Source organism: Metopolophium dirhodum, chromosome 1, assembly GCF_019925205.1.
Source record: "Metopolophium dirhodum isolate CAU chromosome 1, ASM1992520v1, whole genome shotgun sequence".
Taxonomy (NCBI): Eukaryota; Metazoa; Arthropoda; class Insecta; order Hemiptera; family Aphididae; genus Metopolophium; species Metopolophium dirhodum.
Genome location: NC_083560.1, coordinates 84,550,649 through 84,565,972, shown reverse-complemented (window position 1 = coordinate 84,565,972; position 15,324 = coordinate 84,550,649). Strand labels below are relative to the sequence as shown.

Below are 15,324 nucleotides of genomic sequence, written 5' to 3'. Positions count from 1 at the left end.
TTTTTAGAAATTTATTAACTGATATCACACCCAAGCGGGATAAAAATTTGAATCCAGAAAAATGTCTGTGAAAACAGCCCCACGAAAAATCATTTTCATTTTCATTTAGTGAGATAGTTCTCCGAAACCGGAAAGCGGATTTCATTGTTTGAGGTCTTGTTAGATTTACATTGGTTAGGAGAACTGCAGTAAAGATTTTCAGAACTTTATCTTTAATAGTTAATTCATTACAGAACATTAAAAAAAGTTAAAACAAATTTTATTGGGCGTTTTTTGATGTTTTTCAGCTTTACAGCTTTGTAGTGAATTAACGATTGGAGATAAAGTTTTGAAAATCTTCACTGCACTTCTCCTAGCCAATGTGAATATAACAAAACCCCAAAAAACAATATCCGTTCCCCAGTTTCGGAAATCTTCCTCGCTAAATGAAAATCTAGCGAAAAATAACTATTTTTTATCTGTACAAAATTAAATAATTTAAAAAAAAAATTTAATTCCACATTTTGTATTTACTTGATAATCCCTTTTAATTAACATTATTAATTATCAACCAACTTTCTAGCTATCATAGTTAAGGAGAAAAGTTAAAATAGAAATTTTGGGACTGTTCACGCCGACGTTTTTATGGATTCAAGTGGTCATACCGCTTCGGTTTAATATCAAATTCCTCTCATTAATATTTTATATTAAAGCTAGCTAAATTACCCTCCTACTCATCATTAATGAGTTACATTTTTATTATTTTCCTATTTAACACAAATTCTTGAAGATTTCAAAATTCAGACTTTTTTCATTTAATTTACCATATACTTACTTAATTAAAAATCAAGAAAGTAAAATGAAAAATGTTTAGATTTTTATCAGATAAATGAATACAATATTATATTGGTTTTACAATGGTAATATGTTCTTATGTCTGTCGTAAGAGTTTGAAGCAGCAAAAATGGTTCAATCCATAATTTCGAAGATAGCTTTTGATAAGTAACTGTATCTATAGTTGGTAGGTATATCATGAAATCAAAAGTAAAAATTTTACTTATATTTAGTAATTTTCAAATTAATGGGGAAAACTGAAAAAAATTTCGAAAAAATAGATACGATCAAATCGATTTCATTATTTTATTGTAATTGAAAAATAAATGATAGTAGACATTTATCGTCTTTTTAATTCGTCTAAAATTAATGTTTTCACGAAATTCATTAATAAAATCACAAAAAGGTGTAAATTATTAAAACAATTACAAATTCATAACATTTAAAATTTGCTTAAAAATGCAATAAGTACAATATTTTTCATAAGTTGTGTTCATAAAAATTCTAAAAATCAAAGATAAATCGAACTTTTTGCCCAATTTAAACTTTTTTATAATGCTATAATATATTTTATGACAGCATTCCAATTGTTGAGCTTAATAAAGTCTTGTATACTACTTTCCGAGAGTAGCGAAATATTTTTGATAATGATACTGGTGATTTACAGTGGGTACTCGAAAAAACTACCCTTAAAAAGAATCTGTAAAAATAGTATCCGATATAAAGTGCTTGGAAATAAAGTACTAGAAAAAAATATGAGTAAAAAAAATCATCGAGAAAAATAGTATACTGAAAAATAGGCGTATACTTAATATACTAGATATATATTAATTTATACTAAATTATATATTTACTTATAAACAGTTATTCAAAGACCACATATTTTCAAATAAATAAAAAAACTGTAGTATATATAAACATTATTCCCATGGTTTACAGTTTACGCCGTAAATGTGTTGTGCAATATTATTGTCATTTCGTGACACAAAATTTATCAGATAAGAATGACGTTGTTCTGGTCAGTGACGGTCAATAAAATATAATATATAATTGTCTACGTATTCACAATAATTGTTAATTTATTGTGTGTTATTATTTTAAAATTATATGATAGTCGTATCTAATAAGTAATATCTTTTGTGTACAAATTGTAAATGTTAAATTTTAGTTGATACCTACTTGACTGATGGTGTGATTAATTTGAATAATATAATTTTTATTTCGTTTATTGTTTTTAATGTTTGTAAGTATACATAAATTACAGCTTAAAAGTGTGTAAAACAACTATACTACTCTCGTCCACAGATTACGGTATGTATGCATAAATATGTTCTGAGAATTTAACTTTAAAATCTGCTATATATTAACGCAAACACTTGGAACTCATCAATTTTTTTTGTTCAATATACGTGTAGAATGTAGATGTAACGCAAAATGTGAAACGAAATAGGGAATTTGCATTAAAACCAATGTAATAATATTATAGTAATATTACCAGGGCTTGCATTTGAAAAAAAAAATTCGGTTTTATGTTATTTACAATTAAAACGTCGTTTGTCGTTATTTACAATTAAAACGTTATCCAAGTTTTGCGCTTATCGTTATACAGAATTAAAATGTTATCCAAGTTTCGCGTTTATCGTTATTTAGAACTAAAACGTTAAACAAATTTACGTTTATCGTTATTTAAAATAGTGTTAATACCTATTAAATTTAAAAATAATAACTAATACGGGCAGGTAATGGCCAGGATATACGGAATAGATTTTTAGCAAGAAATAAATGTTTCTACAAAACCAATAGGTAGTTCTTTTAAATAAATACATTTTAAAATATTACGTTTTGCGTTATTTTTCATTCAATAACATTCTATAAATTACGTTTTGCATTATTTTCCGTTTAATGATATTCTATAAATTACGTTTTGCGTTATGTTTTGTTGAATGATATAAAATATATTTTGTTAATCGTTATGTTTGGTTTTGCGGTATTTAATTATTTTTGATTATCGCTTTCTATTATAATTACGTTTACAAATAGTTTTTTGTTAAATATAACGTTCGCAAGCCCTGGTATTAATAGATACTTTGAGCATTAAATGTATGCCAATCGACTTAATATTGGACTTTGCTAGATTTATTAAACATACGTTTGAATCAAATCTATTTTGTTTAACTCGATATTATAATTATTCGCATTAGATTGTTTGCATGAAATAAATATTTCTACGAAACTAATAGACCTTTTAAATAAATAGATTTTAAAATATTTCGTTTTTCGTTATTTTTTGTGATATTCTATAAATTACGTTTTGCGTTATGTTTTTTTTTAATGATATATAATGTATTTTGTTAATCGTTATGTTTTGTTTTGTGGTATTTAATTATTTTTGATCATCGCTTTTTGTTATAATTATACGTTTACAAATTTAAATTGCTTGTTGTCCAATATAACATTATAATCATAACATTACTATAACGTTGGCATGCCCTGAATATTACAGATTACTGTGATTAAATTTAACTAATTAAAATAGATTTAAATTAGTAATTATAATAATAATAATTTAAGTTATGATAGTAAACATACATTTTGAAAGTACAATTAATATAATATAAAATTATGTTTTGAATGGATTTTAATTTTATGTTTAAATTGTATATACTTTAACGAAAATCAAATCGAAAATTTAGTAGGTATGCATCGTATAGATTCAATAAAATGTATGTCTCATAAAGTATTATAAAATATATTTTCTCATATTTCATTATGTAGGTTATGTTGACCTATACACTGAAAAACAAAAAATAAAATGAAATGTGTGGGTAACAGTTATTTTAAACAGTGGCATAACCAGGATTTATTTTAGGTGAGTGGCTGAGTGGGGGTTACGCATTTTTCTCAACAGGTGTTTGGGGTTTATGAGTAAAACCTGGGTGAAGTGTAGGTCATACACTGTACACGTAAACAACTTTTTTCAAATTTAACATGCGCTTATATTAGTTTTAGTATTTGTAATAAAATTGTACAGTTAACAAAATATTCTAAAATCAAATACCTATAATAATTGAATATAGTATAATAAATAATAAACTTACTTTAAATTTTTGAAATATTCCATAGCGATTGAGCAAGTCATATCCCAAGTATTTCAGCGGTTGTCCATTTCCGTAATTGTTCAGTTTGTATACGTCAAAAGACCAATCATTTATATCCTAAAATAACGAATTGCTGTAGATTAATTGACGAACTTTGTAAAAGTGTACAGTGTTTGGTAAGTATTAAAATATTCATTAAATAAAAAAATGCATTTTTATTTTAATTTCAAACTCGAGATAAGTACTGGTGGAGTTGAATTGAAATATAATTATGGGCGTTACATTTCATGTTAGATTTATAGTCTGTATCCCAAGTAATCAAATAGAGCCAATAGAGGTATCGAAAATATATTGATATTTTATTTTAAATTTGCATAAGAAATAAAATTGTAATGCTCATGGTCAGTTATCAGTTTTTATTGTTGTGCATTTAATTACTTTTTTATGTACTACATTTATGCGATATAAACCAAATTAATCAAATTAAAATAATCATGATAGTGGACTGCTCAACCGGAACAAACGAGTGAAGGTGCGGATATTAACCGTAAATGGTCCGAGCTAAATTGAGATGAAACTAATTTTTCAATTAATAATATGAAAAATAAAGATGATATTGGTCATACGTTTAGCGTGGGCACGTACAAAATCGATTGTTGACATTCATCGTCGAATCTGCTGTTTAATAATATTATGTTTATATTGTGTATAACATGGCAACAGTTATTTGGTACGAAATTATTTACTGATAGGAAATGAACACTGCGAGTTTACCTTTAATACTTCGATGACGTCTGGTGGGAACGTCATCATCGGAGCGTTGATCACACGACGATACATTCGGTCAACGAATATTCCAGCGCGAATGGCGTGTGCGACCGACTTAAACTTGGGTTTTTCCTCACCCTTGCGCCTTGTGCAAGCCATCTGTCTCGTGAACGTAGATGCAAGCCAATCTCTGACTTCTTGTGGCACCGCGTCCGGTTGAACTTCCGAAAGTTCGTCGTCCTCTTCGGCAGCCAATCGCCTGAAGTCAGCACATAATATGCGCGTGCGCACGCACACACACACAAAATTAAAACCACGAACCAAACGACGTCGCGATGACACATATTATTATAATAATATAACATTTCAATCAAACGTTGTTGTTAAAATTAATGTTCCATACCAAATGTCGGAAATATTGTTGTTTATCTAATAGGTACATATATTGTGTTTAGATCATGCGTGCAAAGAAACCACAGGTTCTTCTATAATAATGTCTTCCCGAACAATAATTACATTTATTTTTGTAAGTATAGAACAATATACATTAAAACAATTTGTTACTATGATTACTATATTATTATGCGCACTAAATACCTAGTGAATTATTATACATTTATAATTTATAATAATATACTGTAAATGTTGTACAAAACTGCGGGATACAGTTATGCTAGAGTTGAAATACAAGTTAAAAAGTATGAATAATAAACATTAATGACAATTTTGAGATAATATGATGATTTAGTTCAAGTATTATTTTCAAAAGTTATAATTAATGAAGTGGACTAATATGGCGTAAGTACCCATGTAAAATAAGTACAAGTTTGTTTGTATGATTATTTCTATCGGTCCATATTAGTGAGGATATGAACTAGCAGAATCAACTATAGTGCGTTTCATAGTAACTGCAAATCGACGCTAACGCGCTTCGTTGCGGTTTTGTCTAAGACCAGGGGTTATCAAACTAGGATCGAAAAAATGTGTGAAATATTCGTTATCAATTTTAAATTTGTCGCGCATTATTATACGTGCTAGTCTTAGAAACCCCAATGAAAAAACACCACAAGGCGCGTTAGCGTAGAGTCGCAGTTGTAATGAAACGCTCTATAGGTAGTTATGATAATTACATATATGTATTATATTATACTATATATAGCTATTAAATCATGATTCAATCATACATTTTAAGAATCGATCAACACAACGATACCGTTTATTATAATATATTAGATACTGTAAGTATTGACTATTTACACAATATTTTAATCTTTATTAATAGATCTCGGATTTATATGCACTAAAAGCCATCCAAATATGCACTAAAAACGATTAAATATGAATAAATGTTTCCATTAAAACGTTAAAATATGTACAAAAAAAAAATATACACTTGGAAAAAATGATCATAAATAACTAAATAAATAATACCAATGGCCTAAAATAGTGCTTCCTAACCTGTGGAGAGCGTCCACTCTGGAGGGGGGGGGAGGGGCGTATACACAAGCAGTCACCATGAAGTAAAATTTGTATTTATTTAATTATTTTTATTTAACAATGCAGGGGAAAAATAAAATATTATAAACGACCGGTTATCGGGTTTCAAAAAAGATTACGAGCGTTTAGCCGCTAAACACTCATAATTTTCGTCGGGGTACATAATCGTTTTTACCACCATAACTTTGGTAAAATATTTTTGTTCAATATATGGAGGGGACGTGAGATTTTTGAAAATCTACTGAAGAGCGTAGAATAGAAGAGGTTGGGAACCACTGGCATAAAATCTAAATCGATTTTTTCTTATCCTAGTATCATATTATGTACAGATATAGTAATACCATTAAAGATAATATCATAATTGTGGGAGCATATCAGAAAAATCTGTTCCTAGTTTAATATTCTATATAATCAATTTTTTTCAATAATTATCGAAAAAAATAAAATCAAAATTCAAATACTAATTTATTTTTACAATTATTTTTAAGTTTTTCAAAAATATCTATAAAACAACTAAATTTTCACTAAAATAAGAAATATTAAAATATATTGTAGTCGGAATAAGTTCCTCAAACATAACTACTTAGAAATATGCAAACATATGCGCTAAACTAATTACATATTTTGATCTACATGCCATTGAATTGTGTACTTATACTTATCATATCATAGGTACCAAAGTGCAGAATAAATATGCGATTGCATACAAATCCACGCATGGTTCATTAGTTTTTATTTATTTTCAATTTTATGGAGAGAAAATGATGGAAGGGTATGTATTTTAAAACGTCATGTTAATTAGTCACATGCGTATTATCACTCGATAAATTTTATATTATTAATTTTGTATTTCGTGTATTGTGGTTTTATGATGTTTGTTTTTATTTTGGACTTTGGTCAATAAAAGCAAATGTTGATTTTGTCAGAAAAGTGTCTCTTTTATATTTTTAATTATTTAAAAATCGGTATAAACGTTGAACCACACTTTTCTAACACTCAATACAGCATATTTTAATAGCTTATGTAAATAATTAATGAGATAACGAATTACCTTTTTGTGGTTGAAGCTGACAAATTATGTAATTTTGTCATCAGTCTAGTTGATCAAAAACACACACGCTTATTTATTTTCATTTACTTTATATTACAATTAATCTACTTATTTTATGACGTTTCTAAAAAAAAAAATAAATAAAAAAAAAAAACTAAAAAAGTTTAATAGATTAAATCGACCATCAGTGTAAATTGCGTTCCTATAGCTAAGTTTTTTTATGAAGAGAAAAAAAACATTCACTCAATATAATACAGCCCTCTAACAATGACGGTTTATGATATACCCAATCGGTGGCGGTGAAAATTATTACACCGCCATTGTTAAGCCTGTATAAACACTAGACATTTCCATTTTCTCTCTGTTGCACAAGGAAAACAAATTGGACTTTTTTTTTTTTTATAACACAACGTCAACACAGCCGTTGTGAACTGTGCCATAACTGCGCGACGAATACGACGAAACACAATGTGCGCTGCACCGTCGACCGAAAAGGTATAGTTTGGTTTCGTGCGGCGAGGAAAGAAAAGGACACGACAAAAATAAGGAAAGCGAAATAAAGCCTCGTCTCCAACGTTTCGGCGCGTATAAACTCGCTAACGAAGTCATGCCATGTTTATTGGTTATCGACGTCAAATAAACAAAACCTAAAGTCTGCAGGTATAATATTATACTCATATTGTACAGCTTATATTATATATAAACGACATTATATTATAGACGTATATACCTAAGTATATAATGTAATAATACCGTCGACGCGCCACATCGCACGCTGAGGCGGCCGAGTCAAAGCCTCGATGGCTTCGAAAGCCTCTTTATTATGGTATTACACGAAAAAAAAAAAAAAAGGAATCAATTTGAGTCGTGTTCCACGCCGCGGATTTGCGTAAATGTTTTTCGATTTATTTATAAACGGTCAAGCAGAGGACCGGTGAGACATTTCGTACATATTATAATATTGGCAACTCTAGGCGGTATTCTTGTACCTAAGTACCTACATAATTATGTCGTCTTACTCATACAGGAAAGCGGGCATCACTGTTGACGGAATAACACAACAGTTTTTGTATTTGCTTAAAAGAATTATAATAATAAAAATGTCGGGGAAAAACAATTTATTCCTTATGTTGTAATATTATAAGTACATGGTTAGAAATTTCAATGGATTAATGACGATTAATTTAAAAAATGTTACCACGTCAATTATAGTTTTCAAATATTAAAAAAAAAAACGGTTTGTTTTTTAGTTCTGGAAAAAAGTACCAGTGTATATTGATAATACTATTTGTTGTAAGTTGTTGTTTTTTGTATTGTATTTGACATTGACTATGATATAACGAAAGAGATAAAAATAGAACGAACAAATCAGAATTAATTTGCGAGAAAATAGAAATTTAATTTCTATCAGAATATTATTTGTCATACACTCATATCATAATATATATTATATAATATTTAATTATTTACATTAAAAATACGAGCTCAGTCTGGAAACCAATTGTGGATCTGCTCTACTTTAATATAAAATTGACACCGGGGTACCCTTGTTCATCATCTATACTAAGTTTCAGATCTTTAAGAAAAATTTCTCGTCACAAATTTGAGAACGAAATTTTTATAACATTCTGCATATTTTTTACATTAAGAACAAAACGTCATTTCAATCATTTACGAGAATATAATAAATGATATAAAACAAATTTCTTTATAATTATTACACTAAGTATATAAATGCCAGTGAAAAAATAGCTTATAAAATAAGTTGCTTGTACCTACCTATTGAAAATATTAACAGTTCAAATTCGTTGTATTCTTTACTCTACCTCTACGTTATAATAATGTGAATTGTATGTATTTGATTCAAAATATCACACGAGTTGGTTAAATATTTATTTTAGAATTAATATATTTATAATAAAAAAATAACTCTAATTAGACCATCGTCACTTGAATTTTACTCGGAATTCATATAGTTGGATAATCTTGAGTGTGATCCCGGCATAATTTAGTGAAAAAAAATGTTATTAAAAACGACTCATTTGAATTTTGATTTTATTATCAAAATATTATTGATTACAAATACAACACGTATTGAGTTTTAGGTCAAATAATAATAATTTACTGTTAAAAACGATTATTGGAAAGTTTGCTTTGATGAAATATTTGTTTTCGTGTATTTTGTATCGTTATGAACATATTTCATTTATCCGAACACATGATTCAATATCCACCTGGGTTCAAATGCAATGATTAATTATTATTAGTTAATAATTTAAATGTATGTTTACTTCAACCATGATAGTCGATTTGTGTAGGTAGTAATATTGACATTTACTATATTAATTAATCAGTTTTTTTCAAATCGATTTTTACTAGAAGCAATTTTTTTTATCAATTGTGAATATAAAAATTATATAAATTTTTAATATTTTTGAGCTATGTAAGTACCAATTGCAAAATAAATGTTCATTATCCAGTGTTGAGTTTATTAATGTAAGAAAAAATAGATGGAATAATTAAAAAAATATAAATAAAAAACAGTTTCCTAGTAGGTAGGTAATTATGAAAATTCCTTGATGTATATTTTAGAAAACAAAATCTTATGATTCACATAATTACATAACTAAATTTAATCTAAGACAAGATTCCAGATTAATAAATTATAGGTACATAATATTATAATATAATAAAATATGTACTAAATAAAACATCATAATTTGAAGTATTATTAATTTATAGATTTGGAGTATTTAAGACGATCATAGAATATATAATATGTGTTTAAAGTCTACGTCGAGGATAATCTCATAAATATTGATGTCATGGAATATATAAAAATGATGACTATGACGATGATAATAACAATTAACATAACGTCATTATTAAATGATAAAATAAGATGATATGACAAAATTCCTAAAGCGGAAAAACTTAAACTTTTTCCTTTTTGTCAGTTTACGTTACGACATTATTCTTGGCGAGTTCATTACATTCTGAGAGCTTTGTCATTAACGCAAATGTATGTATCATTTACTCAGTGCCAGATATACACCTAAGTCTTGGGTGGTCGAGGTGCAACTATTGATATTAGAGGCCACTTAAAAAATGTTTTCCTTTTATTCCAATACATAATATTATGACGCATTAATTATATATTTTTCGTTATTGATGTTTTTAAAAAAAGAAAACGTTTCAACCAGGTAGGTTAGGTTAGGTTAGGTTATTATGGCTCATTTTACTGCCTATCTGGATACCGATTTGACAAAAGCCAAAAGTCGAGACGAGTGATGATATAATATATCGATTGAAAGTTCGAGTCTATGTGATCACACAGTCCTAGGTCGTTGCCATTACAGGTCCGCCCGATGATGTTATTAATAGGATATGTTATTAATGTTATTAACACTTGATTTTTAAGGGGTTTGATATAGGCAATTCAAATAAACATTTATAACAAATATAATTTTAATCTTAAATATGTTAAAATGCTAATTCAAAGTAAGTTATAAATCATCATTGTTGATTATTGTGTAATTACGAAATAAATATATAGTTAGACTACACTCGCATAGTTGAAAACCAAATTTTTATACGGTACTGAAAACATTATTTTCTGTCTCAATTTTTTTTTTATCTTAAATTTTAAGAATGTTTTTTGCAAAGCTGGTTTTGTTAATGATATTTTTTAAAATAATTAGGATAAGTTAAAATAAATAATCAATGACTTTAAAGTTGATAGGTACCTAACTAACTTTAACTTTGGCAAGTTAAGAGTTATGTAGAAACCAACAGTTAATTTACTAAGTAAGATCCTATTTTTTTAAATTTAATACACCTAGTATTAATCCAATATATAATTTTAAATAAATGCCGTTAAGATAAATAAGTTGTTTCCATAAAACAATTCTAGCTAATGATACCAAGAAGTCAATTTAATAATTAAATATATAATTTCCTACTATGTATTATCAATAATAATTGTATTATATTTACTAAGTATTTATTTATTAATAAACAAAGTTACTTCGACTTGATTGAAAGTAACTTGTTATTCATTACCTAAGTTAATATTAATAAAAATAAATTAAATTGAAAGTTAACTTAATAAAAGATAAATGCAAAAAGTAAAGTTTAAAAGTTAAAATTGGCGGAACTTTGTTAACTGGTTTATGCCAGCATTGGGATTTTTAATTGAAAATCGGATCTAGTTGGTACTCTGGAGGGTAAAAAGAAAATAATTCTACTACTTTTTAAAATAATCGAGAACATTATATATTTATATTAATATTACAAATACAAGGTTTCTTATGAGTTCTTATTTACCACGATTAAAAATTTTTATTTTTTACGATAGTTATCAAAATATGTATACTATTTTTTTGTCTATTTATACAACGAACTTACCTATTTAGTATTCATACCGTTTTATAGTCCGTTAAATGTTAACAGCTACTTATTAATATTATTATAATATATTTATAAAATACATATATGTCATAATATTATGCAACTTAATTTTTGTAAAAATTAATTCTATTTTCCGTTTTACTAATTGAAAAATAAATTAAAAATATCAATATATATATATATTATATCATATATAATAAAAGATCCTTAGAAATATATGCTGGCACAGATAGTTTTGTCTCAGAATCGTTAGTAGTGTTTACGACGTTGATTATTATTGAATTGAAATTTAAATAAATTTTAACACGTACCTACCTAAATTATTTTTATTTATTGTTGAATAGAGTCCTATAACGGGGAAAATGTTTAGTTCGAATCTCGGAAATTTGGCATCATTTTTCAAGAGTGACATGGTTATAAATAATACGAAAATTATATTGGTGGATAGATTCTATGACCTCATAGTACCTATATGTATCTACCTATACTTACATTCTATGACCTCATAGTATGTATTTACCTATACCTACGAGTGGTTCTTTTTCGCGCTAAACGTTTTTATGGGTGTGACGCGTCGTGCGCTTAAAAAAAATTTGTCCGACGAATGAAAAGCCGCTTACGTCAAACCAGTGGCGTCATTTGGGGGGGGGGGGGGCAAGGTGGGCATTTGCCCCTGTCTGATTTTAAAAGCAGCCCTATGGGCCGGTGTCCAGTTGTTGCCGTTTTACCATTATTATATTTTATTAGTGCAAAAACGTGCCTATAATAATGTTATAATAATATTTTTAGTCAAACATTTGCTGTCTGGGAATTTTATAATATTTTCAGAAAATATTATAGTATGTACTAAGAAATTATTGTCACAATGATACATTTTTACTAATTGATAGTTCGAATATATTTGGACGTATGCGGGGACGTACACATTGTATGTATGTATTTATGTATGTTTGTTTGTGTGAGTGTGTTTTGTGAAGGAAAATGAACAGTTAGTATCATAATCTCGTATAGTTTAATTTCTAAAATCTAAAATGATTACAAATTCTAAAAACAACAACCGATTGACGCTCTTATTATTTATCATTGATCACGGACTTCATAACTTGCGACAGTCGTGTATGATTCAACTATTCTGCGTATTGTGTTAATTTAGTTGAGTACCTAAATTAAAATTAATTTTTTTCGTGACGCATGTTTACATTAATCTTTTAATTTGGGAAAAATATGATCTAAAAAAAATAGATGGGTGGTTAAGGGGTGCGACTAAAAATATAAAATTACCGCAAACTGCTCGAAAAGTATCGAAAATAATTTCTAGCATGTTAATAAACAGACAAAACTTGAGCCGGTAAGCAAGCAATAAAAAAAAAATATATTATAATTTAAGATAATATTAATTTGTAAATATATCATATACTTATATAAGATATATATATATTATATAATATATACTTATATACTTATAATGAATCAGGTAAAATTGATTTATAGATAATGCTGTTAATAGATTTTCAAAAATAAAAAAAAGAAGATATCTTAATAAACTATTAATATTTTTGCGGTTTTTTTTTTTACCCATTCGGGCCGGTCTAAACCTTTGCCCCCCTCTATTGAAAACTGAAATGACGCCACTGCGTCAAACCTTAAAATATATAGCGTGTAGGTAAGTACACCTACACGACTGACACGTTGTGTTTAATTTTGTTTGTTCGACGTCAGTCACGTGGACGTGGGCGTATTTATATACGTCGACATAGGTTTCGAACTGATTGTGCCGTGCAGGCTAATAATATTAATACTCGAACGACGACGGAGCAAGTTAATTATTGTACGAGGGCGGGACGGCGGCTACAAACGGTCCGCACTTGCTGTTGATGGTGTCTTATTGTTACCAAACAATTTCTGAAGCACTGACCGTATTAATTACTATTATTGGCCCAACACAGTAAATGCGTCGTTTGAAACTAGGTATCTAAAAATATGACCACTGAAATGTACTGTAAACGCTTTTTTGATTGTAGTCGTGGAAAATATGTACAGAAGCTCACCCCACCTGGTCGGTGTCCGGATAAATGCTTGACTTTAAGTAAATTCGACAAACAATTGAGTGAAAAAAAAAAAATGCGAATTGTTATAATATCATTTAATTTAAGTGTTTTGGTATTACGAACAGATCATATTGTATACAGATTTTTGTTAAATATCTTTAACATTATAGACAACGTCACAGAGGTTAAAAGGCACCGGCTATAATAGTGATAAGTCGGATAGTTATTGGCTATTGCAGTAAATTTAAATATATTTTGCTACATTTTTAGAAGTTTTTTCTAAGTGCTTTTTTTATAAATATAAAAGTAATTATATACCTACAATCTACATGGTTATTATACTATGTTTTTATAATTACTATTTTATTCAAAAGTTTTCCTTCAATTCCACCTAGTTAGGCTTGAAACTAAAAATTAACAATTATCTTTTACTGTGCAAATAATTGTTATCTAATTGTTACTGATTTACAAAAAACTGGGAAATTGTTTAAAAATATCGACTTGTTGATATTTCATCACATTCAATAAAATGTGACAATTATCGTGATTAAATAAAGTAAGTATTACTACAGTAATTTGTTGCCTTCAGATTTTAATGCTAAGCATTATTTTACTCTGAAATTTTGAATAATAGCGTACAGACCGTACAGTATATTTTAGAAACTGTGAATACTGAACAATCTTAGCAAAATTAAAAGTAAAGGCTAAACGTTTTAATAAAATTGAATTAATTATTAAATGCATTTCCACAAATTAAAAAAAAATAAATACTTTCTACAATAGAGCAACGTAAATACATTATATATATTTGTACATTACATTTTCGATTACCTAGAGGATTTTCAGCGATGTTTAGAAGAGGAAAAAATAGTAATAGATATTAGGGAGCAGATTACCGGTCCTAAGTGGATTAAAATGGATTGGCCACTTAATTACAATCCCCTCCCTTGTTAATTAATTACGGCTTGTAGGTTTACAGTTGTAGGGATTACTTGAAGCGAGTTCAAAATTACCACTAAAAGTACGCAATTGTTCTCTTAAATTACCTATTGTACCTTTAAGTAATCATTGTATTGATACGTTTACAGTAAGTACTCGTTGGCGTCGATTAGTTCAATAGAAAAATCAAAGGAAGTTTAGTAGGAATTTTAAGCGTAAAACAGTACACAACATGTTATTTCCGTTAAGTTTTATAGGTAGGTACGGGTGGAATAATTTGCTAATATTTTCCCATATTTCAATGAATTTTTCATGTGTTACTTAGAAATGAATAATGGTTTGGTATTACCTAACTATTGTAATTTCTATTTAAATATTTTTATTTAATTAGGTCCTGTATTTTGATAATCACTGCTAATATAAATGTATCGTGAGACACTACACCACAGGTTACCTACACGTTTAGGTTAGGTTACGTTTTGTATCCATCGCTTAAGGTACTCTATCGGAAATTGAAAGGTTTATCCACTCCAAGTTTTGATAGCTGTGACGTACAAATAAGAAAAATTCGAAAGTTTAAGTTTCCGCCTGCTCAATTTATGGGAGATTATTAACACTGTAACTGTACGGTATCTTACCCTAAATACGATAGAGGTCTCGTATTGAACATGATATTGTAATAAAACATTAGTGAAATACA

General features: G+C 27.9%; 1 protein-coding gene across 3 annotated transcripts in view; it reads right to left on the bottom strand.

Annotated features, from left to right (window-relative positions):
• Nucleotides 1–15,324, bottom strand: part of LOC132934127 (dual specificity calcium/calmodulin-dependent 3',5'-cyclic nucleotide phosphodiesterase 1-like) — a 210,719-nt gene that overhangs the window by 9,122 nt on the left and 186,273 nt on the right. For all 3 annotated transcript variants that reach the window (XM_061000400.1, XM_061000399.1, XM_061000401.1), the window contains 2 exons: nucleotides 4,686–4,938; nucleotides 3,912–4,028 (listed from right to left, as the gene is read on the bottom strand). In XM_061000400.1, coding sequence (XP_060856383.1) covers nucleotides 3,912–4,028; nucleotides 4,686–4,938 — 370 coding nt within the window. The remainder of the gene's footprint in view (nucleotides 1–3,911; nucleotides 4,029–4,685; nucleotides 4,939–15,324) is intronic.